The sequence below is a fragment of the Ptychodera flava genome, assembly GCF_041260155.1.
Source record: "Ptychodera flava strain L36383 chromosome 23 unlocalized genomic scaffold, AS_Pfla_20210202 Scaffold_24__1_contigs__length_23054250_pilon, whole genome shotgun sequence".
Lineage (NCBI taxonomy): Eukaryota > Metazoa > Hemichordata > Enteropneusta > Ptychoderidae > Ptychodera > Ptychodera flava.
The window spans coordinates 3,677,010-3,703,746 of NW_027248278.1; the positions used below are offsets into that span (position 1 = coordinate 3,677,010).

A 26,737-nucleotide genomic window follows, 5' to 3' on the forward strand; every position below is an offset into this window, starting at 1 on the left:
TTGATCTGTGCTCTTCAGTTTGTTTTCAGCATAACACGGAAGTACTGGAGTAAACATTTTGTAACAAACATTGAACGGTCACTTGGAGAATACCATTGCAACTTGGCATGGGTGCCCGTGGAGTCATAGGTAGTAGAGGGAGAGCAACTCCACACATCGTTCACATATTGGTTGTTTGCGTTTAATGTATGGTGGTGTGTATTTTTCGTTTCACTGTCTTGTGTACAGAACAGAATAGGTACGTCGAGACAGCTGAATATAAATGTCAGTGCAGTCTGTACTCCAGAGTTGTGGCCGAAAACGACACAAACCCTCTTCAGTTGTAATTGCGTCTTTCTGTTTGAGCTGCGTCGTTCTGTTTGATCTGCAGTCTTCAGTTTGTAATTACGTCGTTCTGTTAGAGCTGCGTCGTTCTGTTTTGACCTGCGTCGTTCTGTTTTGAACTGCGCTCTCAGTTTGTAATTGCGTCGTTCTGTTTGAGCTGCGTCTTTCTGTTTGAGCTGCGCCGTTCTGTTTGACTCTGCGCTCTTCAGTTTGTTTGAGCATAACACGGAAGTACTGGAGCAAACATTTTGAACAAACATTGAACGGTGCTTTAGAGAATACCATAGCAACGTGGCATCGTGCGCGTGGAGTCATAGTTAGTAGAGGGAGAGCAACTCCACACATCGTTCATATAGGCCTATTGTTGTTTGCTTTTAATTCAGTAGTGTGTATTTTTGTTTCACTGTCTTGTGTACAGAACTAAATTGGTACAGCGAGACATAGCCCTGCGTACAGGTCTCTGTCTTCCCGGCGTTATACGGCCTCCACCACAGGAGGCCGTATAACGCCGGGAACACAGGACCTGTACGCAGGGCTAGGCGAGACACAGCTGATTAGGAATGTCAGTGCAGTCTGCACTACAGAGTCACAGAGTGGAGAACTGGTACGACACAACTACCATTTAACGCTATATTTAGAAAGTTTGCCAGACTTTCTTCATCAGTCGCCTAAAGTTCAGGTTCAGTGGATAAAATGTGTGGTATAATGGCATGTTGTACATATTTCTAATGTGTTGTCCCGGGAAGTTTGTTCTTTCATTCTGGAAGTTAGGACGTCTAATTTTGTTCCATTGTGTTCATGGTGGTGTTCGTATTGTATTCAATACTAGATTGAGAGATATATATATGTGGTCGTCAACATTATATATATATATATATATATATATATATATATGTGTGTGTGTGTGTGTGTGTGTGTGTGTGTATTTACATACAAGAGAAAAAGGTGAAAAACGATAAAGAACAAGGATGGTACTTACATAAAAAAGACATTTTCAATCTCTGATTTAAAGTACATTACCAGAGTATGCCAGCTACTCCTATACATTACAGTTGTACTATTTTTGTAGGCAATATTTCTCTCAACTTTGTGTTTTTGTTTGACCTCCGTTATAAATAATAGAACGGAAGAAATTTCTTTTTTCGTCTACACTTAGACAGGAACTGTTTCCTTTTCTTAAGGTGATGTGCAGAGTAATAACATGTTTTTACTGTAATTTAAATAGCAGGAGAGAGGTTATGCCTCCACTGTTACCATTATAAAGGATTAAGAAAATTGTGCTTGATTGAGAGAGGAGATGGCATTTTTGTAAATTTTCCACTGATTGTGTCCTCAGCCATACAGAATAAAGTGATGGAAAGTAGGGAGACCAGTTGCACCTGTTTTATGAAACAAAAGGATATTGATTGTTTTCCAAATAGGAAAGACAAAAGAAATTTACATGCTAACTTTTTTCAGAGAATGACCCCTTCAGTTTGTCATAACTTGCTTCCCAAAACTGTGACATTTGTAGTACCTGCAGAATGTGACTTTTATGGTTAATTGATGGTTTCTTTGAAATTTATACTACAATATTTCAACGTACTTTTAATAAATATAATTAATCAATTATCGTGAGACTTCACATTATTGCTTTTATGCACAACTGAAAAAGTTATAAGAAAACTAATGTCGTTGGTACAAATCAAACAGCAACATGGGTAATTTATTGTACTGTGCGGCAGAGTGGTCACACTTGATGGACGCATCAATATAAATATGTGAAACGAAGTCGTGCAGTGAATCGGATACCAACCTATAGTCAATTCTGTTCTGGATCAAGGGTTCCCCCTCCAAGTACAACGCAATTTGTTGGGATTCTTAATTCTCCAGATATCACTGATACTGAATCTGTTTATCATATCATCTACAATTTTTTACTTTTTCTTTTACCCGATAGTTCCCACCTTTCCTGTCAAGATGTTAGTCCAACGCTACATGAATTCCCGCCATCAGAATATTATCTCTAAAAGTCATACTCAACTATTTCATAATACTAAAGATTCCTATAACAAAAATACCGTCAATGACGCTGTACCTTCTCTAATGTGTGGCCAGGTCAGGTAATTGGTTGTTGGCATGGAGTTGTTGGTAAATAGTTGATGATGTAGGGGCATGAGGTGGGATATGGACCCAAAGAACCCAAAAAAATTCTAAGCTACAGTATAAACTGCCTAAAGATAGTTCAATGTGGAAAAAAGTTAAACAATTCAGAAATAAGAATTAACAGTCCAAAATAGTATGAGTGCATGTGAAATACACAACCTGGCATCTGTAAATTAAACGTATACCAAGTGATCATTTCCAGTCACTTTGAACTGTTTTTAATGGATTTTCCAAAGAGTCCTGTGGAAATGATGAAAAACGCTTATCTGGTCTTGTGTTTGTATAACCTCATGGCTGATAATTGTCATAGTATTCAAAAAATAAAGTGAAGAAATTACTGTTTTTATAAGCATATTTTCCTTGAAAAATACATGACCGTGTAAAGAATATATGCTAAAAGTGTTTAAGAGTAAATTTCTTTTCAAAAAATAATTTAATTTGTGACCAAAGGATTTTTATTCTTTGAGTTTACAAATTCAATCATTGCAATTTGTTCAATCATCTTGTGCAGTGCAAAATTTATAAAATGACTGAAAAACAAAAAAAAATTGGCAGAATTACAGTCTTTGTGATGTAAAATTATGGGTTGACATCACGATAACTGTTAATCTGTTTGAAGTACTAATATACTATAATTTAAAAAAGAAAAATTCATGCAGAAACAGTAAAATATATTGTCACCAATGTAGTGTTAATTTTGACTTTATACATCAAAATATGCCTTTGCTGGATACCAAATATATAGGGCGAAATATCAGCCATGTTCAGCAAAATCCACACAACAGCATTGATCCTTTTCTAATTTGATTTGATTTGCTTATGTTATCCTTGTATGACAGTCAGTACAATATGGAACTTGAACACAACACAGTGAATAAGTATGCTGTAAATGAAATGGTGTGGCTGCATCAACATGCAGCAATAGGAGTGCCTTTGTCTCTCACCCCTCATTTCCAACCTGTCCCATCCCTGAAAAATAGTTTGGTCTTATATTTATAATGTTAATAATTTCTGTATTTGTTAAAATGTGCGCATCTCAAAAACTTTTGCATTAAACATTTTCATTGTTTTTATTGCTGACCAATTAGTTAACCTGTTTATTTTGAATATTTGCGCATTTTTCCTCAGTATTTGACATTTTCTGAATACCTTCTTATTCAGTTTGTCATTTTCTAAAAGTTTAAATGCTCCATTGTGTGGTCAAGCTTTCCACAAGCATCAAATGTGGTACTTCATATAGGAGGGTCTGCCTCTAGAGGGCGGGCATCATGAACACTCCTGTGTTTGTTGGTTAATTCCTCCACGTAAACTTCTGATTGTACTGTAAACATTGAACATGGCCGACGTCTGATTTTCCTGTCTAAAACTTTCACTCATTTTCGTTCATATGACTCTGAAACTCCAGGAAACGATTGGGAAGAAAGGGTTATCTTGAAATGTTGAGGTACTCGCCGATATTTTGCAAAATTCAATGAGAAAAAATGCAAGGAAAATGCCGACAGGCTTACTCAATGACCGTTTTCAGACTCGGAGGAGGCATATGATCATCTCTAGCTCTGCAGATTATGCAACAGGCCCAGATCACGTGAGGCCATGAGGGGATATCCACGCAACTCAGTACCAAACACTAGCGCTCACAGAGTGAGCAAACACAAAGTGAGTACCCCTAACGTCAGCTCAGTAGTCTGTAATAGATTGTAGTCAACTAAGAAACCTTGGAGAAAGGCTTAACACTGTGGCTATGCCGCTAAGTCCCTTTTGATTTTTGTCATAGCTCAAAATCGTTCTCCCACACCTCAACCTGAGCCATGAACACCCCTACTAGTTTATGATATGACCCATCACAGTGGCATGACGTCAATGGATCTTGACAGACGGAAGTCTTGACAGACGGAAGTTCTTGACAGCAGCATATTGGTTTTCAACTCTAATACCTTCTCTGTCTATAAATAGACACGAGAAGGTAAAAAGCTTATCCATTCTCGTGATTTGTAGCATAAATATAGAAATGAAAAAGACCGACTCACTCAATCTGTTCAGATAATTTCAAACTCGCCATAATATGGTTTTAGTAAGAATCGAAACACCTCGGCTGTTACTGGTTCCATGACAATACATTATACATCGAAACGACAAGAATCAAACAAGACGTATAGAAAGCTGGAGTGAACTTGAAAAAGACGAAACACTAAAAATATGTTCCAAAAGCAACCAATAATCGCATACATAAGGAACAGAAGTATGCGATACACTTATAAATGCCAGACTTCACAAAAGCTACAATAGCTCGCACTCTGATTCACATGAGCATACACAACACAGCAAGACCAAACCGTAGACGTAGCTTCCCTACTTGAACTACAAACTTCAGTGGAGCAACATATTAGCACACACAGTCATTGAACACGTCTCATCAATAAAAAATGAATTTTAAGCAAATGATGAAGAAAACTCTAACGTAACTTCAAAGGATCGCAGGGGTAACGTTAGTCTCTCCGCTCCAATGCGGATTAACAGCAAGACACGTAAACGTAAATTACGGGTACGTCTCGCCATGGCTAATCAACCCTTTACATAAAACAGCTAAACATGATACACACATACACAAAATCATACACAAAACGCAAACAATTCAGGTTTGAACGATGTTTGGAGTTGCTTTCCCTTTATTACTTTCGCCATGGCTATTCAACGCTTTACATAAAACAAAATCAAACATGATACACACTCACAATATACACATAAGCTTATATATCATACAGAAAACGCAAACAACTCAGATATGAACAATGTGCAGAGTTGCTTTCCTTTATTACATCAAAACAAACTGAAGAGCGACGACCAAACAGAACAATGCAGTTCAAACAGAACGACGCAATTACAAACTGAAGAGCGCATATCAAAACAGAACGACGCAGCTCAAACAGAACGACGCAGCTCAAACAGAACGACGCAATTACAAACTGAAGAGCGCAGGTCAAAACAGAACGACGCAGCTCAAACAGAACGACGCAATTACAAACTGAAGAGCGCAGATCAAAACAGAACGACGCAGCTCAAACAGAACGACGCAATTACAAACTGAAGAGGGTTGGTGTCGTTTTCGGCCACGGTACTGGGGAGTGTGTGCACTACACACGTACAAAGCGCGCGCAAGACATGTTCTGGCACCCGTCCAATGGGTCCCTTGAAACCGTTCACTACTGAACGCGCAGATACAGCCGCAAGAGATGGGGGGCCTAGACACCGTACGTGTTACGGAACGCACAACTTTTTTTATTGCATGCAAAGTTCTATTGTTCTCAATGGTAGATGTATAATAATTTGGCATAAATAGGTTTATGAAATTTCTGGTACCTTTTGAATTCACCGAGTCATCAAAAATATTCCTGTACCAGTAAATCATAAAACAAACAACTGCTTATGAATTTTGCATGATACTTCATGTGAATTCAAAGGTACAGGATATTTCATATACCTATTCATGTTTAAGTGACCCTGGTGAAATGGAAGATACATTTTTCTTGTTATATCTTAGTGAAGTACGCGTGTTCCACCCGTTTTTTAAATCTATAGCTATTTAGCAATTATTTTTGGAGTATTTTTGACAATTTTCTAGCAAGCCATGATATTTTGGATGATTTTGTTGTTAAATAAATAAAAATTATATTCCTATAAAAAGACTTGGAGTAAAGTAGTTAGTTTTTGCAAATTTTTATATTATTTTAACTATTTTGTTTTACAAGTGCTCAACATATCAGACAAAATTGACTGTTAATCTTTCAAATATTATATTTTATCAATAGCCAAATTTAAAATGGTAAAAAACCTGCTTCTTCAACATCTTATTTCACGGCACATACACAATATGAAAATCGTAATTTTAATGCATACATGTTGTTTTTTTGCTATATTTGATGAACAGAAAATATCATTTGGAAAGAAATGCCTATTATCAAGTGGAACTATGTAGTTCTATAAATTGTTTTCGGAAGCTTTTGCATAATTTTATGGAAAATATAATGATTTTGTGATCTACGGAAAATGGAGTTTTATTTTGGACTGTGTTATATGCAAAGAGCAACTTCAATGAGTACAAACTATTTGGAGCATAATATTTATATTAATGAAAATTTCAATCTACCAGCTTTCCCTGCATGATGCCGATTCAATATCATGATTGATCAATCGCAGGTTTGAATCAGTTGTTTACCAGCAAAGCATACGAGACCAACCAGGGGATTGTCTCCTGATCGAGAGACAAAGTGGCCCTCTGATCAGGAGATTTCTCCCGAAATGGACAAATACATGTAGATCTGGCGACTTTTGAAGTTCTGTGTACAATTTAATAGAGAACTGCAGATTTGGAAAGTGTAGTACTATGTTCATTATCAAATTTATTAAATCATTGATAATCATTGATTATCAAATCATTGTTCTGAAAAAGTTTACCATTGCTTTCTAAGCATATTTTTACAATAGTGATACTCTCTGTAGAAAAGACCTACAGCAAATTGTGTCTTACATGAAACATGTATTTCTGCCATGTGGATTAACTCAATTCATACTTATTTATGTCAAAGTCATGTCCTGGAATTCAATCATTATTAGCACTTTTAAACTGTTACATGATCAGGAAAGTGAAGTTATGCTGTTAATAACACTGGGCTGGCCATTGGGTCATAAGACATTAGCAATCATAGCAAAGAGTGTAAAAAATTAATAAATTTATCATTATGAATACTGTCCCATAAAAATTATATATTTCTGTCATTATGGTATACTTTCAAAAGAACCCTACTGCACTCGAATCCGGAATGAAGATTAGTTTTCATGCAAAATTCACGCAGTTGTACTACAGACCCTATTAACAGTGTTACATGTATAACATATTTATGATAACGAATGTTCTTAATTAAAAATAATGTTTCTGTCATTATTGTACTGTTAAAAGAACTGTACATCACTTGAATCTTGAATGATGATCAGTATTTATGCCAGACGCAGTTTTAGCACAGACCCTCAGAAATATGGTCAATGTACCGGTTGTTACAGCAGTAGCATTGCATGGTAACTTGATGAGTGTGGTCACCTGTACTGCCTTGGCAGACTCTCTGAACAGTAAATAATAAATAAGGGGGCCGACTCTGACCGTTCAAGCAGTGCACAGTGACTCAGGATGTCTTCCTGGCTGCTTGTTGATTCCATAATTTCTACTGCACTGGGGCAAGTCATCAGGCATCAGCTGACATGGTTTAGACCATTGACCGTACGACATATGAGCCTGGACTATTGAGAATGATGCATCATTGAGAGTTCAGGCCATTTTCTTGACTTCTCAGATCCTCAGATTCAGATCCTCAGATCCTCAGATTCAGATCCTCAGATCTCAGACCTCAGATCGTATAAGTTAAGACGCAGATTCGGAATTAAAATTTCACAATTTTCAAAGTTTGATGTAATATACTGATAAATAAATTTCAATTTAGATTTGAAAAGGCTTTAGAAATTATTTTATTTCTATCTTGAATCTTGAACTTAAAAACTTCGATCTCAGAATCAGGACGTCATCAGTCGAAGACAGGGTGCGCAATGATTCCACTTGTTATGTCATTACGTGAACGTTCCCTCATAGAGATAAACACACCTGCGATCGAACGATCAAGACCGCGACGATCATGTAAATGCTGGCTATCGACAGTCCGTTTTTACCATCGAGGGAATGGCGAGGGAATATAACTAATCCATGTTGGAGGCCAGTGATCCCGGGCTAAATCGGAATTCATGATCAGGGGTCGGAAGAAGCAAGTTAGCTAATCTGCAATTGTAGACCCGTGTTCGTTGAAACTTGTTGAGCGAAAACGTTTATGTAGACTTTTTTTTTGTTTTCATAACTGCCTTGGACATGTCATATTCAAATTATTATTTTGTTGTAAAAGGCTTGTAAATTCGAATCTGCATCTGAAGTTATAGGAGCTGAAATCTGAGATCTGAGGATCTGAATCGGAGGATCTGAGGATCTGAATCTGAGGATCTGAAAAGTCAACTCTACCCATTTTCAAAGCATTCCAAATGCTGCCGATTGCACAGATTCAAAACTGGCACGTCTCACTTTCACGACAGTGCATCTCACTTTTGCGACATTGGTGAGGGTGGATTGTCATTAGCATTTATAAAGTATGCTAACATCATTGACAAAACGGCCTAACATGCCGTTAAAACAGCCTAACCTGCCGTTTTGTCAATGATGTCAGCATATTGCCTTTTTATGGTGTAGTTCAATCATCAATTGAAAATAGATACGATGTTGCTAGGGACCCCTACGACTACTGTATCTAGGGTTAGTTGGCGGTTGATGAACAATGAATATCGTAAAATCAAAATGTTGCAGTTCTGTTGACTTGATGCATCTATATATCATACATGAAATGCATTGGTAAGTGGGGTTTACACATGCGACACTGGATTAAATTTAAACCTGTGTCAGTTGGACGTGTGACCAGACAACACCGAACTAACAAAGAACTAATTAATTCGGTGTGGAAGGGCTGGTCCAGGTTCGGTGCTCCGTACTAAATGTTGCTTATTTACACGTGTGACCAGAGCACCGAACTTAACGCCAAACTATCTTCAGGCTTACGGTCATTAACACAATGGGCAGTGTTCGAGCAAGAGTTTGGTTGATTGTGGCAGCAATTGGTCATAGGACAAACTGATGGAAATGAGTAGGCCTACATTGTACATGTAGTTTGATTAAATCAAACTACAATGTTACATCTATGGTTGAGAGATAGGCAACTTGAAGTTTATGAAGTTATCGCTGCCAGGGCCAGGGAGAAGGAAATAGAGAGAACCGCGGAGCTATGTCACAACAAAATCAAACGGTTGTGAGCCAAATTCAAAACCGTGTCCGACAACAACCCTCGTTAAGGCAAAGGTAGACAAGCGACCCTAGCGGCCGATATAGCTCCGCTGTGTTTATGTAGAGAGTAACTATTTTTGACACATGTTGGTGATGAAGCAGGGCTTGACGTAAGGTCAAATCATCCACTAGCCCGAAGGACTAGTAGCAGTTCATTTTTAGTAGTCCTAAATGAAATCTACTAGTCCTGCTCAAGCAAATGGCTTATTTTAAAATTAACGATTCGTTTGTTAATTTTCACACAAACAGCCAAAACATTTCAGACACTAAACACACCAAAGCACATACAAGACGAGATGAGTGATGTGTGAAGCCACTTTCACTTTATTATACAGCGCCATTGGCGGTATTTTTTCTACTGAAGTGTAATTGATTGAAATAAAGCATATGCTTTCATAGCATGATTTTGACGATAGTCTATGTCCTCAGATTCAGATTCACTATCTGAATAAAATCCCTCCTCTGCCCCAGAATCTTCATCAGAGTGATAGTCCTTCTTTGGGTCAGCAACAGCCAAAGAATCAACCACTTCTGTATTTGGTCTTTCATCCGCATCGGCATCGGCATCGGCATAAACACTGATGATGGGAACAGGAATATCCTTTATTGACTGTGACCGTGTCTGTGGTCTCCTGTGCTTGTCATTTAACCAAAAGTTTATGGCTTCATGGGGATCAAATTCACTAATTGGTGGGCTCATCAGCTGGACCATCATAAGGTCAGATAAACTTGTGTCCTTCAACGTACTACGCCAATCAGTCTTAGTGGATTTCATGAGTGAGAATCCCCTCTCTGCTTCAGCAGAACTTGCTGGTATTGCCAAAATCAGATCAATTAAACCCAAGACATTTGGACATTTCTCTGAAAGAGCATTGTTGACCTGAGCCCATGTTACATCAGCCAAGGTTGTAAATCTGTAAAACAAAATTATGGAAATTAAAGGTGACATGGATTTCATTGTACAATTCATACTTTGTACTCAGTGTATTTGCAGAAACATCCAACCACAAGAAAACAATGTCTACAGATGAATGTAATTCAGTTTGAATTGATATTGTATACTAAGTATTAAGTTACAGTCACTCTACTATAGGTCTTAAAAAAAAATCTCACAACAGCAGACAACATTGACACTCTGGACAGGAACTGTGATCTCAGTCATGGATTATACCTGAGTTTCAGTTAATTGCCAGGGGGTTGGGGTGGGACTAGATTTGGATCAGCACTTTCCATGGGAATAAATATTTGTACCTGGTATAAAGAAGATGTTTGAATCTTATCCATTCTGGCTCAAGCTCTGAAGTTAACCCACAACGTTCTAATGCTTCCCCAAACTGCTTTGCCAGGATACAGATAGATGCATTACCAAAATCTGTAAGAGATGGCACTTCAATTAATCCATCCATGAAATTAACTTCAAATGAAGTTATTCAAAGTTTACCTTCTCATTTTTACTGCCTTTCATTACTCTTTTAAATAAATTAAATCAACATGCATGCTGTTAAAGCAAAAACAGTGTAGAAAGCAGAGTTAGTACTGTTGAACTGTGGAATGTAAACAAATTTTCACAGGGATACTGTTTAAATGTTATCCAAATGAACAAAAACATGTTAATATCAATCTAAAACATAAATTGAGTTTGCTGTGCAATAACTTCAATGAAAATTACCTGGTTCATCTTGGAGGCAAGGGGGCCATATTTTCAAGTTTGCAACAGAGATTGCGTGGAGAATTTCCTCATCAACTTCAAACCTCCTACACAGACTATCTATCAACATATTCAGAAGCTTTTTTCTAGCACTGACAAAGCTTGCATCATTGCCTGAAAGCATTTGATTACTGTACGTGTCACTACCTAATACCAGTTTAAGCTTTGGTCCATCACTGGAAATTGAGAATTAGTGAGGAAAGGATACAGCAACCATTAACACCACAGCAATGGTAGAATTAATAGGGGATGAAGGACAGGATGCCACAGACAACAGTGCACCTACACAGACATGTTTCCCATTTCTTTGAAAAGCTACAATCTCACAATTTTTCATAACAGGAAATTACAGAATGCCAGTCGCAATGCATCTATAGGACTCCCTAACTGGTAGCACTAAAATGTTAAAATTGTCATCAAGTTTAAATTTCCATCAAACAGTGTTTGATACGTCACATAAAATAAAGCTATTCCAGCATTGATTTCCTTGCAGCATTGATAACATACCTTGCCTTATAGGATTCCAAGATGGCCTTTGTACAATTCAATTCACTGTGAATTTCACCCACTGTAGTCATCCTGTCCTGAAATGCCAGTGAAAGTGTCGACAAGCATGTTGCCACATCCCACAAGAAGAATACAAAATACACTGCATCTCTACTGAGTAAGACCTTCAGGAAATTTTTAGCCTTTGCAGCAGACTCCTTTTTACTGGCGAGGTCTTGAGGATTTTGCAGCTGAAAGTGTCAAAATGAAAAGCTTAGGTCAATATATCCAAAATTATTTTTCCTTTTAGGGCATTTGATGTGTGAAAGCAATACCTGGAACTAGACAAAGTTAATTTAACAATTTAAAACAAATATTACTAGAACAAATCCTGATATAAGAGGGTAAATGGTTAGAGTTTAAAATTTGTCTGCACTGTGTCAACAGAAATTATGGACAATACAGTGAACTTACAGAACTTGCTGGTACAGACATGCATGGACACAAATTCATTATTAGCAGAGATTTTAATTATCATGACCTAAACTGTGTTGCACATACCTGCTGAAGGTGGTTGACAATGGCTTCATACCCATCAACTATGTTTCTCACTGCTCGCTGTGTGTGTGGGAGCCAACGTGTTCCTGAGACCCTCGTAGGCATTAAAGGTTTCTTACCCAGTGCATCAAATGAGGCTATGAGGTTGCTTCGATTCAAGCTGCTATTTCTATAGAAATAGTACAGGTTTGTCATCAATGCATCAACCTTCTTGTATAGCGGTACTTCTTTACATGCGTCTTTGTATGCCAACTCCAAACGGTGAGCAGAACAGTGAACTCCCAAAAGAAATGGTCGATTATCGTCCTTAAATTTCTTTACTACACCACCTTTCTTTCCTACCATTACACTGGCTCCATCAGAGCCAAACGCTACAAGCTTTTGTTTCCACATATCTTCATTGCCGAGGCAGGAAGACAGCAACTTTGAAACTGCATGAACAATTCCATCTGCATCTGCCTTTGGTATGTTTTTGATACCGATAAATTTTGTTGACACTGTACCCATGTGACATGCTCTCAAATAACAAACTTCTGCCTCTCTGTGAAAACTGTCTGTTGCTCCATCGCAAATTACAGATATAAATCTGACCGTACTTACTTCACATGAAATGTCATATCGCTCTTTACTTGCGATAGCGTTCACAAATTCCTGACATCGTTTGTCATTTCTGTACATTGTCCCTATGCTTAGGCCTTTTGCCTCATCGAGTTCGCACAGCCAACTGAAGTCTGAGTACGGTCTGCCGTGTTTTGCTAGTGCGTGTGCAGTTTTAAACAGCACCACTAACTTGCTCAGAACGTGTTTATTCAAGGCAAGGACAGTTTTTTCAGCTTGTGTTTCTCCGGGTCTGGCTTGTTTTGCTTCCCATTTACTGACATTTTGTTTATGGCTCAAAGAACTGTTATGCACTTTAACACTTTCCAATTTAAAGTTCGTACAGCCAGTCACAAATGTTCCTGCGCCTTCATATTTGCGACAAATATCACAATACATTTTGCCTATCCCATTGGTGACAAAGTATGACAGCCATGGATACTTATCTCTCCAGGACGATTGAATTGCCGTACTCGTACGGTGGAGTCGTACACCCGTCCCTGTGAACGAGTAACTTCTGTGGTTTTAGCCTTTTTAGGAGGATGACTGTAACCAACTAAAAACCGCTCCATCTCTGTACAATTTCAGTGATCGTTCGTTCAGCGAGCTGGCAAGCGCACTAGCACGTAGTTGTCATGACCCTGGGGCGACGCATCCCTCAAACCACCGCCATGAAAAGACCAGCCATGCCACATGTGCTTTACTTTACAGTCTGCGCACGCATTATAATCTACGATCGTGTTTCCGAAAGATCTTACGAAGGTTACCGAGTCCGAATTGCGTCAGAACGGTTGCGCAGTAGTCTTTCATGGCGACGTCCTAGTTCAGTGGCGATAAACTTTTGGCGAACCGATCTCAGGATTAAATAACCGTCAACAAAGTAAGGAATAATTGTACTAGTCCGCCGGACTACCTCCAAAGACATTCTTACTAGTCCTATTGAAAATTTACTAGCCTCGGGCTAGTGGGCTAGCGCTTATGTCGAGCCCTGCGAAGGTGGAATATTTGATAGCTCAATGCAATGGCCAGAAAAAAGTGGCTAAAATAAGCTACAAAAATACACAATTTCATTATACTTTGAATATATCACATCGGATCATCCCTAAGAACATGTCAACCAAAGCTATCCGATGAGTATTTTTTTAAGACTGAAACTTTCTGACCAAAAATGGCAACATTGCCCTAAAAATACAAAATTACAGATTTCATCAGAAATTCAATATATATTACTTAGCTCATCTGTAGAAACCTGTATACCAAATTTCAATGCTATCAGAACAGTACTTTTGGAGAAACACAATTTTTGACCAAAAATGGTAAAAATTGCCCAAAATTACAAATTGCAGCTTTCATCATAATTTCAATAAATATCATTAAGGTGATCTGTAGGAACCTGTATACTAAATTGCAAAGCTATCAGATGAGTAGTTTTGGAAATACACATTTTTTGACCAAAAATGGCAAAATTGCCCCAAAATTACAAAATTGCAGATTTCATCATAATTTCAATCAATATCATTAAGTTCATCTGTAGGAACCTGTATACCAAATTTCAAAATTATCAAACCAGTACTTTTCGAAAAAAACATTTTTGACCAAAAATGGCAAAAATTGCCTTAAAAATGCAAATTTGCATATTTCTGCACAATTTGAACAAATCTGAATAGATTATCCCTAGGGACATATGTACCAAATATCAAAGCTATCTGACTTGTAGTTTTGAAGAAGAAGATTTTTAAAGATTTTTTTACCAAAAATGACAAAAATTGCCTTAAAAATACAAATATGCAAATTTCACCCATTTGATCAAATCTGACTGAAGACATCTCAGTAAACTGCATATCAAATTTCAAAGCAATCGGACAAGCGGTTTCAGAGAAGAAGATTTTTTTACCAAAACACCAAAAAATGCCCCAAAAATACAAATATGCAAATATCACCACAATTTGAACAAACTTAAGTGAGGTCACCCCTAGTGAACTGCATATAAAATTTCAAGCAATTGGACTTGCGGTTTCAGAGGAGAAGGCAATTGTTGACGGACGACGGACGACGACGGAAAATCAACCTATTTGATAAGCTCCGCGTCGCTGACAGCGGAGCTAAAAACAAATGTCACCACCTTACTATTCAAAAGTTTGCATTGCATTGGTGTGTGTTTCGTTAAGGATATGTGTAAACAGGATCCGCACGTTACTATCCCATTGTTAGTTTTACAATAGTGTTTGTTTAGTTTAGAATAGGTGTAGGGAAATTATTTTAATGAGTACGATAGTGTTTTTGTTTGTGTGTTTGTCCATATCGACCTATACATGGGTGCAGTTCAGGATTCATGATCAGACAAAGGAAAATGATACATAAACTTGCTCGTTTTCTTCAATGGCAACTCATTGATATTAAAATTGGAATGCATATCGACATCAGGCGGAGCAAAGCAATCAAAAATTCTCTTCTTGTAATGTCATGCCAATGCAGGCATCTCGATCAATTGATTGAAACACGGTCCTTCCCAGTGTTTGAAACAAAAAGCGCGTGAACAATAGTCCTCCGTACGATGATGTGTGTTCCCGACGTTTTCCGGCCTCCCAACACATGTGGTTGGAGGCCGACAACATCGGGGACACACACAGTATCGTACGCAGGGCTACGTAGACAGCAGCTGTCTGATGTTTGTTTCTCCCATTGCAGGCTATTAGTAATTGATCTCTGGTCCAGTGAATATCGTTGAGAACGATTGACCCGAACTAATTATAACTTTGTTGACTGACGTATAAATGTGAGATCGCTTAGATCACTGATAATGAATATTTACAGTGTGACTTAAATCAGATTCCCTCAGGTTTAAAAAAATACATGTGACTTTAGTCAACAAGAATGTCGCACATGCGCCAACTGCCTCCCTTTAATCAATACAACCCAAAAGGTCAACCCAAACCCAGAGTTTATTACTTTGACAAACAATGAAACTAACAGATATATCTATACATATAAATTTCTGAGATAAGAATAATATAAAAGTAATGGCTCAATGTACTACTTACGCCAGACAGGCCATCCATTCTTCTACTGAATCACTGCATATTGTTCATCGCTTATCTCAACAATCCAGTATTATGATTTTATAATGTTGAAATCCTGCAGTGGCGTTTCCATACATAGTTGGTCTGTATCTCAGCTCACATACATCACATTTCAAAATAGTCTTACACGCAGGAAGTGGCCCCTTCATCGAAAAGTATGTTACTCTAGTTGGTTTTCTCACACTTCGAAGTGATGGCTGCACTTCAGGCACTTATCACTGGGGCTTGATAAAAACAAGATAGCCAATGTTGTCTTCCTCTGATAACTGTGTTAAAATATCTTCAAAATTCATATTCAATGCTATTAAAGATGGACATTTCAATAAGCTTCAGTGTAGACAGTGAGTTCTGCAACAGTTACAGAGATTTCTGGACTGTACTTTCTGAAAACTGATGCTACGATCTTGTGCATCACTTCCATTCGGTTCGGAAGACATGTGGGTACATGTTTCATCGCAAAGACGATTCCACATAAACCAACAAAAGACACTTTTGCTGTCAGTAAGGTGGACAGTACATTTTCTCCTAAACAATTTATGAAACGGTCATCAAATTGCGCTGACTTGACATCTGTGTATAGCTTTTGAGCTTCAGCCACACCTCCTTCGATACTATCAAAGTCTATGCGTCTCTTTTTTTGCTTTGGCATTCTTCTGTAAGAACAAAATTAAAAAATATGTTCATAATTATATTGAAGTGTATAGTTCAGCTCTTGTGTGCGTATTTAAAATACACATACATTGTAGGTTCGTATAGTGATACTTTAACAATATTGGCCACAACTATGGCCAATCTGCATTCAAAACAAATGCAATCATTACTTGCTGATAGACTTCTTTCAAAGGGGAAATTCAAGGTTAATTTTTTCATATGAGCTGGCTTTAAGGACACTTATTCAAGAAAAGTAATTTTCATCATTTACAGCTTACTAAAATAAAACATAGGGCCAAAGTCCCTGAAGCTATACTATAGACATGATACAAACTTAAGAGAGGAAAAACTGACGAAACATACTTTGTCATCATACAACTCTTCCTCCGTATACCGAAGGAACGGTACGACTAACTATGAGGGGCTCGAGTGGTAACGGGGTCGGTCAAGGATCGAGCGAAGTGAGAGTACCGAGCACACTACATAGAATGACTGTGACGTGTCAACTGCACTGTAGACAGCAAGTGGCCCAACTCCTACAATCTTATATCTCAAAACTCCACACTGAAACATTAGCGTAAACGCACAGGAATGGTTTCAGAGGTTCAGAACCGCCGCGTCAAACAGCATGTTTCAGGAACAAAGCAGTGCATGCCAAAACAAACAGTCAGCTGGACCTACAACATTGTATCAAAAAAAAAATCTCTAGCACATACACGTGATTGTATAAGGTCGCCATGCATCGACGGAGGTAGCTTTCTTTCTACCTTCATGGTCCAGCTTACATTATTTGGCCGTGGATGTTCAAGGTAGAATATGCAGAGAGGAAAAACTGACGAATTGTCATCATACAACTCTTCCTCCGTATACCTAAGGAACGGTACGACTAACTATGAGGGGCTCGAGTGGTAACGGGGTCGGTCAAGGATCGAGCGAAGTGAGTGTACCGAGCACACTACATAGATTAGAATGACTGTGACGTGTCAAATGCACTGTTTAGTTGACAGTGTAAGAAATGTCATGCCGGTACACATCGGTATGTGGCCCAACTCCTACAATCCTGTATCTCAAACCTGAGGATCCACACTGAAACATTAGCGTAAACGCACAGGAAAGGTTTCAGAGGTTCAGAACCGCCGCGTCAAACAGCATGTTTTAGGAACAAAGCAGTGCATGCCAAAACAAACAGTCAGCTGGACCTACAACATTGTATCAAAAAAAAATCTCTAGCACATACACGTGATTGTATAAGGTCGCCATGCATCGACGGAGGTAGCTTTCTTTCTATCTTCATGGTCCAGCTTACATTATATGGCCGTGGATGTTCAAGGTAGAATATGCAGAGAGGAAAAACTGACGAAACATACTTTGACATCACACAACTCTTAATAGCTTCCCCGTATACCGAAGGAGCGGTATACGCCCGGGGGTATACGACTATGATCAATGATGGGGTCGAGGTAACCAGGGATGACGAGCGTGACTGATGTGCCAAATGTAGACAGTGTATGAAAGGTCATGCATGATCTATTCGCCGAACGGAATAGGAAAGAAACACACCGGTATGTTGCCCAACTCCTCAAACCTTCTATCTCAAACCGTACAGGAAGCTTATGCTCAAACCACGACTCGCGTGTGGGCCACTTTACTGCAGTGAACACACAGGAAAGGCTTCAGAGTTTCACAACCGCCGCGCCAAACAGGATCTATAGAAACAAAGCAGTGTATGGCACTTACCACTGTGCAGTTTCCAATCTTCACGTAAATTAGTATAGAGGGACGGTGATGCTGCACAGGTTGATGTCCTCCAGTCGGTTTCAAGAGCAGATTAAACTGACGCGGTCACACGCAATGCAGTCATGCTGTCGGCAGTAATACTTGTGAACGCACACGCCATCGGACACGCCATTGGCAGTAATAACCATCCACTCATTAAATATAGTGCGTGCGTGTTGTAGGTTTTTTGGCATCGTTGGAAGTTGCTTATCCTGGATTTTCTTCCGTATTATGCAAGTAAATTTTTAAGGTATAGAAAATGATTATCGTCTATGATGTGTTATCATATTTTTCTTGGGAACTTTTGCACCAGTTACGCACACACGGCGAACATAACCATCCGAGTTCAGAATATAGTGCGTGCCCTGTTGCGCTTAATTGACACGTAAAAGGTTGCTAGTTTGGTGTAATTGTTTGACATTTAGCAAATACTATACTTTTAAACAATTGCTAAGTAGATAAAAATAGATGAAACGTTGAAATTATGGTCCGCTACCTCCGCTACCGTTCGCTACCCAAAATCTCATTTGCATAAATGAATCGTGCCTCATATCGTGCGATAGTTATCCTTATCTGCTGTACCTTGAAGAGTAAACTGTAACAAACATAAATGGAACTAATTTGGGATAATTAGATGGTGAAGTAATGTCGATTTAATCTGCAAATGTAACCTCATTTACTTTTCTTTTTAAGTCTCACACTTGTTTTTATGAGTAATTTGTAATATTACAACAATCAGCTATAGGACACCTAACACGTTTGAAAAATTTGAAAAATATAAAAGTCCAATTATCCCAAATTCATTCCAGTCGTGTTAACAAAAGTAAGTGGCAGTGACAGGTGATTTTACGACCCAAAAAAGTTACCTTTATTGTATGATTGACACTCTAACAACACAGATAAAATGTTGGCTTTGTACTTGCCAGTAGCATTTTCACGAGAAATCTGAAAACTATGAATTTTAAAACAACAGCTTTCTAAAACATGTGATGGAACTTGAGAGTTATTAATTGTATCCCTACTTTAAAGGAGGCCACATGCACTGTACAGAGAAAATGATCTTGTGCTAATTTTTTTCTTATAAAGTTATCAAATACATATTGAGGTCTCCTGAGTAGACTATTAAGCAATCATTGTGCCCTTTTACGTCCCTCATGTCGTTTTATTTACACTGTTTATTTCTTATTTTGTCGATTGTATCAAACTTTCGTGTCATTTAACGACATCACGAAGTATCTCGCCCGACGTTGAAACACTGTCTGTTTAGCACCAGCTCTTAGCATATCAAGAAAATTGTGACACATGGTGTGTACTTGTTTGTTAGAAGCAAACAGAATTTTATTTTCTGACAAGATCTAGAAGAGAGTAATAATGTAAAACATAACCTTGATTTTAGAACCATCTAATCAATTAAACCACCCTCCTGTCTACACTATCGGGAATCCGAGCAATTTCCCGAATACTGAAAGTCGGTCTCCCTATGGCAATTCTCCCTTCTGATACAAAGTCCGACCAATTCGAGTAGCCAGACGCTACAAAAACTGCAGCTCCTAAAAATAAGAATATATGTGATTAAAATTTGAATAAAAGCAAGGGGCCGTTTGGTGTTTAGATCTGGCCTAATTACCCAGTGAATAATGTGTAAAAGATAATTGACATGTTTAAGGTAGCGGTAAAGGCTATTTTTGCACCAATTCTTTTCTCAGAGTTAATGTCAAGTTTCAAGTGTTAGAATCAAGATATTTAGTTCAAATTTTCAGGATAACTCCCTTAATTAGTTAATACTTTTTCCAAAGAATATAAAAATTGTATATTTGTAGCCATGATTTTGAAATATGATACCAATCAATATTAAATTTAATTTTTCATATGTTTTTACATCTTCAAATTCAATAATAATTTAATATTACCAAATTAGTTATAAATATGTTGACACTATTAATTGTAAGATTTGTACGGCAGGATTTGTAAAGAAAATTTGTTTTCATGATTTTACATGGGTTTACATATCAAAAAATTATTAAAAATTCTTTCAAATTTCAAAATGTGATTTTTCAAAAGGTACTTCAAATACAGGAAAATTGTGCCGTACAAATCTTATCTGTAACCTTGTTAATAGGCTGTAAAAATTCCATGTCCATATCTCATTTCAAAGGTTGGATTAAATTGGTATAAAATTATGTAGGAAAACTGTTATTCTGTCAAAATTGTTGAAAACAAGCCATATTTGCACCCCTCTTTTGAAGTCAAAGAGCAGTATTTTTGGTTATCTCACTTTTGACACCTCTTTGACACTCAAAGAATCTAAAAATGCATTTATAATAGCAGTCACGCATTCTGACTGCAAGCACTGCCTTGTCAAACTTTCCTGAAAAACAGTAAAAAATGACTTTCCCTTTTCAAATATTTTTTTAAAAGCTAGGGGACCTCTACCATAGTTAATACACTAAGGACTCCCCAACCTCCTCTTATTTGGTCAGTTTTTCAGAAGTTTCAATGGGCTATAACTCTGCAATGCTTATGACCCCAAATGTCTAGTTTTTTTTATTCCACAGAGAATGTTGACTACTTTCATGTTTTAATAGTTTTATTGAAGTTTATAACTGACGCTCTAGCCTTTACCGCTACCTTAAATAGACTTAATAATGCATTGACTTTGTATCTGACTGAACCTTTGGCAATGCGAATTTGATTTCCAAGATATTATAACACGAACATAATGAGGGATTTGCTGCTAAACAACAAATTTTAATATTTTTAATAAAAGGGTGCACGTACCCGTAGTAAGTTAGTGACACCAATCATGCAATCATACCTACTAGACAGTCCCCATTGAACATTTTAACCCTTTGGGGGTCAAAGTAAATTTTTATCACCTTTTAAAATATACCCTAGTCAATTTCAAATTTTTGCCAAAATTTTGATTAAAAACTATAGTTAATGACATGTGATGTCCATTTTGTTCAAAATTATCAAAAAATTACAAAAAAATCATGAAAAACGGTTGAATGTTGCACTAAAATTTTGATGGGAAAAAAGGCACTCAAAGGGTTAAAGGGGTCTGAAGTACCTCGTCTACGACCTTAATAAACTATGCGCTGAAATGATATTAAAGGTGCATATTAATTTTGAAATCTTCAATACGTCATGACATATGTCAATACAAAGCCCCCTCAGAGAGTGATTTAACTCACTGAGTCCAGAAAATTTCCCTTCTGCTAACAAAGATTCATAATTCGACAATGTTAGCTTTATATTTCCACATGATATGACGAAACTATAATAAGGGAGTCATACTTACTGTGAGCAATTTCCTGTTCAACTAGAGAAAGCGTGTAATAATCTTCAAAGAATGTCTGATACTTTGGAGGGACTTTTAGATCCTGTGAGATGTAGATCTGATTTCTTGGTAGTCTCTCCGAGAAGATATCTACTATTTCCTGAAAACAGACAGACGCCGAAAGGAGTTAACTGCGTGTACGAACGTATGATTTCAGTAGATTGTGGATGGATTCGAACTCGCAACGTGCGGCACTCAGTCACACATCACAGTTAAATCCACTTGGCCAAATCCAACCCTTCAAAAGAGTTGTTCAATAACCGAGCTTAGTTGTTACAATTTTTCTGACAGCTACCCCTCCACAAGAAAGATTGCTTAAAAGTAAGTATGTAAAGACAGAGGGACACGTTTTATGATTCCAAGAGTTTGTAACACATTTAATTAGTTGAAACTAACTAATACATGAATTCAAAATATTATACTCATCGCAATAACCATACAGTTTCGTGGTTGGTAATCATGACAAAACTGTATATATCGAAGAAAGATAAATCGTATTGAAAATTATTCTAGTATAACGAAGACGTGTTTAATCAGAAAACCATTTTGGTGATGGTGACTTATATCTCATAGCACTGTTCCGTTTTAAGTACAGTGAGCTTGATCTCTGAATGCCATCACCCTGCCTTCACTTCTTATGATGTAACATATGTTTATGGATTGTTGTACCTTAGTTGTATATATCACATATAGCAATTTTGGTTACATTGGCAGAACACGGCAAAACGTATTCTTATAAAGAATAAATGCAAACCAATATAGAAGGGGAAATCCTGTTACCGCTTGGCATTCGAGCTCATGATCTTAAGATGAACTGATTTGAAATATTGCGATGTGTAAATTGTCTTCTAGGCAACTTAAAGTTGAGAAACAGAAATCAATGCGATGAATCCCTTGGCAACGTCGAATGCGGTGCTTATAATAAATAACATATCTCAAAGCAAGACCCTACTGAAATATCATCAAACACCTGCGCATCACTACAGTGCATACTCAATGCAGTTGAATTCAGTGTCCCCTCAGACTGCTATTAAAAAGCTGTTTGCAGAACACAGGAAGGCAGTCTACATCTCCATGTCAATGCTTGAAAAATATGAATTATTTTAATCTGTGGTGATGAGGAAGATTTATAATTGGCAGTTTATTATTTACTCTAAAAGACGTCATGTCTCAAGTTGATGTTATTGTTTTCCTCATGTTTACAATTGGTTTGATGCTACTAATAATCTATATTCTTGCAGTCGTGTCGTTTTGTATTATCAATCATTTATTAGCATTGACGCTGAAAGTAGGAGAGAAATTTGTTCGAATTGGGGATATGTGTGTTACAATATTCTGAGTAATTGAAGAAAAAAGCGTGTATACTTGGGCTGTAGTGCTTCCGTAATGAACAATCGCTGTAAAATGATTTTAAAGATAAACACTCAAGACTTTAACTGCACTCACCAGAGACCACAGTGGACACGCAATATAGAGACACTCTATATTTTCTTTCTCCATCAAATCCAGTACGCCATCCACAGCAAGATCAGCCATTTTGCGAACTTCTTTCTTGATCGTTTCGCAGTGACTTTCGCCTGTACCATGCCCAAAATAGCATCTGTAAATTGATAGATATGCATGTTTTAAGTTTAGTCGTAACGATAACAAGTTCACTTTGCATCAATGCAAAAACAGTTTCCGGAATACGCTTATAAAAAAATAACAAAGCCACCAGACAAAGTCACGCAAGAGTTATCACTATGGTAAGTATCTTCAATAGAAGTTTTCAATGTTGATATTTCGGTTCCCAGTATATAATACAACAACCTTGTTAAAGGTCGCATTGTATCAATAGTTATACTGTGTGATTTGCATGTAATGAATAATACTTAAACATTTGTTGTGGCTTTATTATCACCATCACCAATAACACCACCACCACCATCATAATCACCACCATCGACAACATCATGAACATCATCATCATCATCATCATCACCACCACCATCATCATCACCATCATCATCATCATCATCATAATCACCATCTTCATCATCTTCACCATCCTCCTCTTCCTCCTCCTCCTCATCATCATCATCAAAACAACGTCCTAATTTTTATCGGCATTATTGTTTTCGTCGACTATTTCGCTATTACATTTCAGACAACTTTGTAATGGCATTATTGTCATCAACGTCGTCGTCCGTGTAAAAGTCATCGCAACATAAATTACTACTTACGGCTGTTCAGCTGTCTTGTTCCTCCAGTGGTACGCTAAATACCGCTCTCCTTTACAGAGTTCTGCAGACATGGCATCGACGGCATGTCTTATTTTCGGTGTCCGTATGAGATGTTTAGCAACCGCCTTGTCCATATCCTGCCTTTGTCCCGCTGGTAATTGCATTCTCAGTAAGGTGTCCGTGGCATAGGCAACGCATTCCTCGTCTCTCAAAGTCTCAATGACGTCATCAAGAGTACAGCCCTGCTCCAAGTTCACGATTGCATCAGCATTGGGGAGCTGTATGTCGACGACTCTTTTATAGCGCACCAGCCTGGTATTCTCGTAGTCTACCGTTGGAATATCCCATCCTATAACTTTTGTGTTTGCATGGGTACAGGACTTTTTGTACTCTTCCAGTGTAGCTAACGGCAACAATCTTGCAAATATGTCGACATCAAATGAGGCATCAAAAGTCCGAAGATGTTCAATGGAAAAACCACGAACGTGACCGCCATGAAGGAAAAAAGGAAGCATGACTAGAGTTCGGTTTGTCAAGAGCGAGAGGACGACAGCATTCTTGAACTTCTCATATTGGCAATTGGTTCCACCTCCCATTTTGCTCTTGATAGGTAGAATATATCGAGTTCTGCTGTTTTTGGCGGGAGGCGGGCCTGTAGAAGGTGGCAAAGCGCCGGTAACCCCGTTCAAATAAGCTGTCGGTGTATGTTCTTGGGATTGAGCTGTGACAGTAAAATCGCCGTTTTTGATGGGGGACGTGCCGTTTGTAGGTGGTGAAACACCAGTGACACCGGTAACATTATCCCTTGTGTCTTCTGGCGATCGAGTTGAAAAGGCGGAATCGTTGCTTTTGAAGAGAGGCGTCACCGTTGTAGGTAGAAAAGTGTTGATCACGCCGATCGCCGTAGATGTCTTCTTGTCTTCTGGCGATTGAGTTGTAACTGCAATATCTGTGGCCCCAGCAGATATGGTGTCGTCGTCACTTTTCTTTCCTTCTTCGTATTCGGTGATTCTTTCCTTATTATCCAAATGACCATAGATTAGGCATGTTTGAAAGCAAAGTTTGAAAGCAACATTAAATTATCCTGGTTGTAACTTAATGGTATGGTGAAAATTGCCCGTATGTTAATTGGCGTCTCCGTCATCTTCTATGTTTGTCTTTTACTTACTTTTATTATTATTTTCGGTTTCAGTGGTTATTATTATTCGCCAATGTATTCATTTCTGTAAAACACGATTGGAACTAATTTAGGATAATCTGCAAATGTAAGGTCATCTGCTTTCTTTTTCAGTTACACACTTATTTTTAAGAGTAATTTGTAATATCGCTACATTCAGCTATAGGACACCTAACACTGTTGAGAAATTTGAAAAAAATATAAAAATCCGATTTTCCCAAATTAGTTCCAATCGTGTTGTCACTTTCTAATGTCACAGTTAATTTGTTTATTGGGTCCCAGTCGTCTGTAGGCCTCGAGCCCATTGATTTGTGAAATGAACACGCAGTTTAAACTTTGTAAATAGTCGCATGGAAATATATTCAATGTAGAAAATGTACACGCTTAGTTTCCCCTTCTTATGCAACTTTTTGAGTATTCTATGTTTGCACACAAATATTATCGTTGTTGTTATAGTTTTTACCTGTTTTCCCTCCTCAAAACTTATGTTCTCATTAAACAAAATAAAAACCATTTCCCCTTCTCATCAAATTATCAATAAATAAGTTTAATTGTGATATAATCTTTCCGCGGGACGAATATTTTGAGTTCAATCTGATTTCGATAATCAGATTATGTTTTAGATATATGTGACATCATGCTTGCACTGTTTTAAGAAATGAAATATGCACAAACATGTTCCACAGTAAATCAGACGTATGTATCGTCGTTCTCATAAACCACACTACGATGTGGCATGGAATTCAGTGGAGATGTACGTATTTTGTACATACCTGAATCATTGGCTGGACGAAATGCGCATTGTTTCGAGTCGATAGCTGTAGATATCTGACATAACACACTGCTACGATGATTGTTACCGAAGATAGACAATACAGAAAAGCGCGTCGGAAACCCCTCAGTACCATTCTCCTGGCAAGCTTTAAGAAATTAGAAATACTCTCTTTAGGACGACTTGTGCTAGTAAACTACCTTCAGTTGCACTTTTTATTTGCTGTGTGGAATCGATACCATATGAGAACAAATGCGTCACCTCTAATAGCATTGCTGCAACAAAATTAATTTAGTTAATATACCACTACCTTTTGTAAAATCTCTTAACAAAAACATTCTGCCATTGATTAGAGTAATATCACATGCTAACAAAACAATTTATTTTTTGGCACATGAGCTCTTGTCGATTGTCGTGCCAGCTTAGTTTAGGAATATACCATTACATTATGGGGAAAGCTGAGGGGTATGAGAGACAAGGAGATGGGTTTCATAACAAGTCAAGATATGCTTCAAAAATTATTCTACCTACAAGTTTGGCTATGGATTACCCGATGACGACCTCAAAGACAGGAGCTCCGCGGCGATGGCGAGTCGACCACTGCAACTTCTTACAAGACGTACGCAGCACCAACCTCATCAATGAAGACGTGTATATGAGCTGCACGGGCAGTGTAATTTTACTGCGACCCTTTTTCCATTCTCATCAAGCCACATTTTAATCCGGGACGGTCTTACATCCTTCAAAAGAAAAATGCCGTTCTAAATGAAAAAATACAACACATTTTTCACATTTTATTTCCGAGCTCGAGTGTCCCAGAAGACATGTACTTGTCCCACACGCACCTCGGCCTCCTGACAACATAATGGGGCAATCCTTTGGGTGAAGCTCCAATGCACGACACTTAGCAATGACCATCATTGATTGCAATATGATTCTCTTGGATATGTAACTAAGAAACCCACACAACAAAAAGTTT

General features: G+C 37.9%; 3 protein-coding genes across 3 annotated transcripts in view; all 3 read right to left on the reverse strand.

Annotated features, from left to right (window-relative positions):
* LOC139124397 (uncharacterized) overlaps positions 1-18,327 on the reverse strand; it is a 40,279-nt gene extending 21,952 nt beyond the window's left edge. Inside the window, exons 1-2 of the mRNA XM_070690532.1 lie at positions 18,209-18,327; positions 15,782-16,473 (exon numbers count right to left, since the gene is read on the reverse strand). Coding sequence (XP_070546633.1) covers positions 15,782-15,799 — 18 coding nt within the window. The 5' untranslated portion in view covers positions 15,800-16,473; positions 18,209-18,327. The remainder of the gene's footprint in view (positions 1-15,781; positions 16,474-18,208) is intronic.
* LOC139124806 (zinc finger protein 862-like) lies at positions 9,693-13,192 on the reverse strand. The gene is made up of 3 exons (XM_070690917.1): positions 12,147-13,192; positions 11,607-11,836; positions 9,693-10,305 (listed from the first exon to the last, which is right to left on the reverse strand). Exons 1-3 carry the CDS (start codon positions 13,137-13,139, stop codon positions 9,747-9,749), a joined length of 1,782 nt encoding a protein of 593 aa, XP_070547018.1. The 5' UTR covers positions 13,140-13,192; the 3' UTR covers positions 9,693-9,746.
* Positions 18,328-19,095: 768 nt separating the features above from the next.
* LOC139124844 (uncharacterized) lies at positions 19,096-26,040 on the reverse strand. The gene is made up of 5 exons (XM_070690952.1): positions 25,760-26,040; positions 23,810-24,825; positions 23,034-23,187; positions 21,549-21,687; positions 19,096-19,797 (listed from the first exon to the last, which is right to left on the reverse strand). The coding sequence occupies exons 1-5, from the start codon at positions 25,892-25,894 to the stop codon at positions 19,658-19,660; spliced, it is 1,584 nt and encodes a 527-aa protein (XP_070547053.1). The 5' UTR covers positions 25,895-26,040; the 3' UTR covers positions 19,096-19,657.
* Between the last annotated feature and the right edge of the window lie 697 nt (positions 26,041-26,737).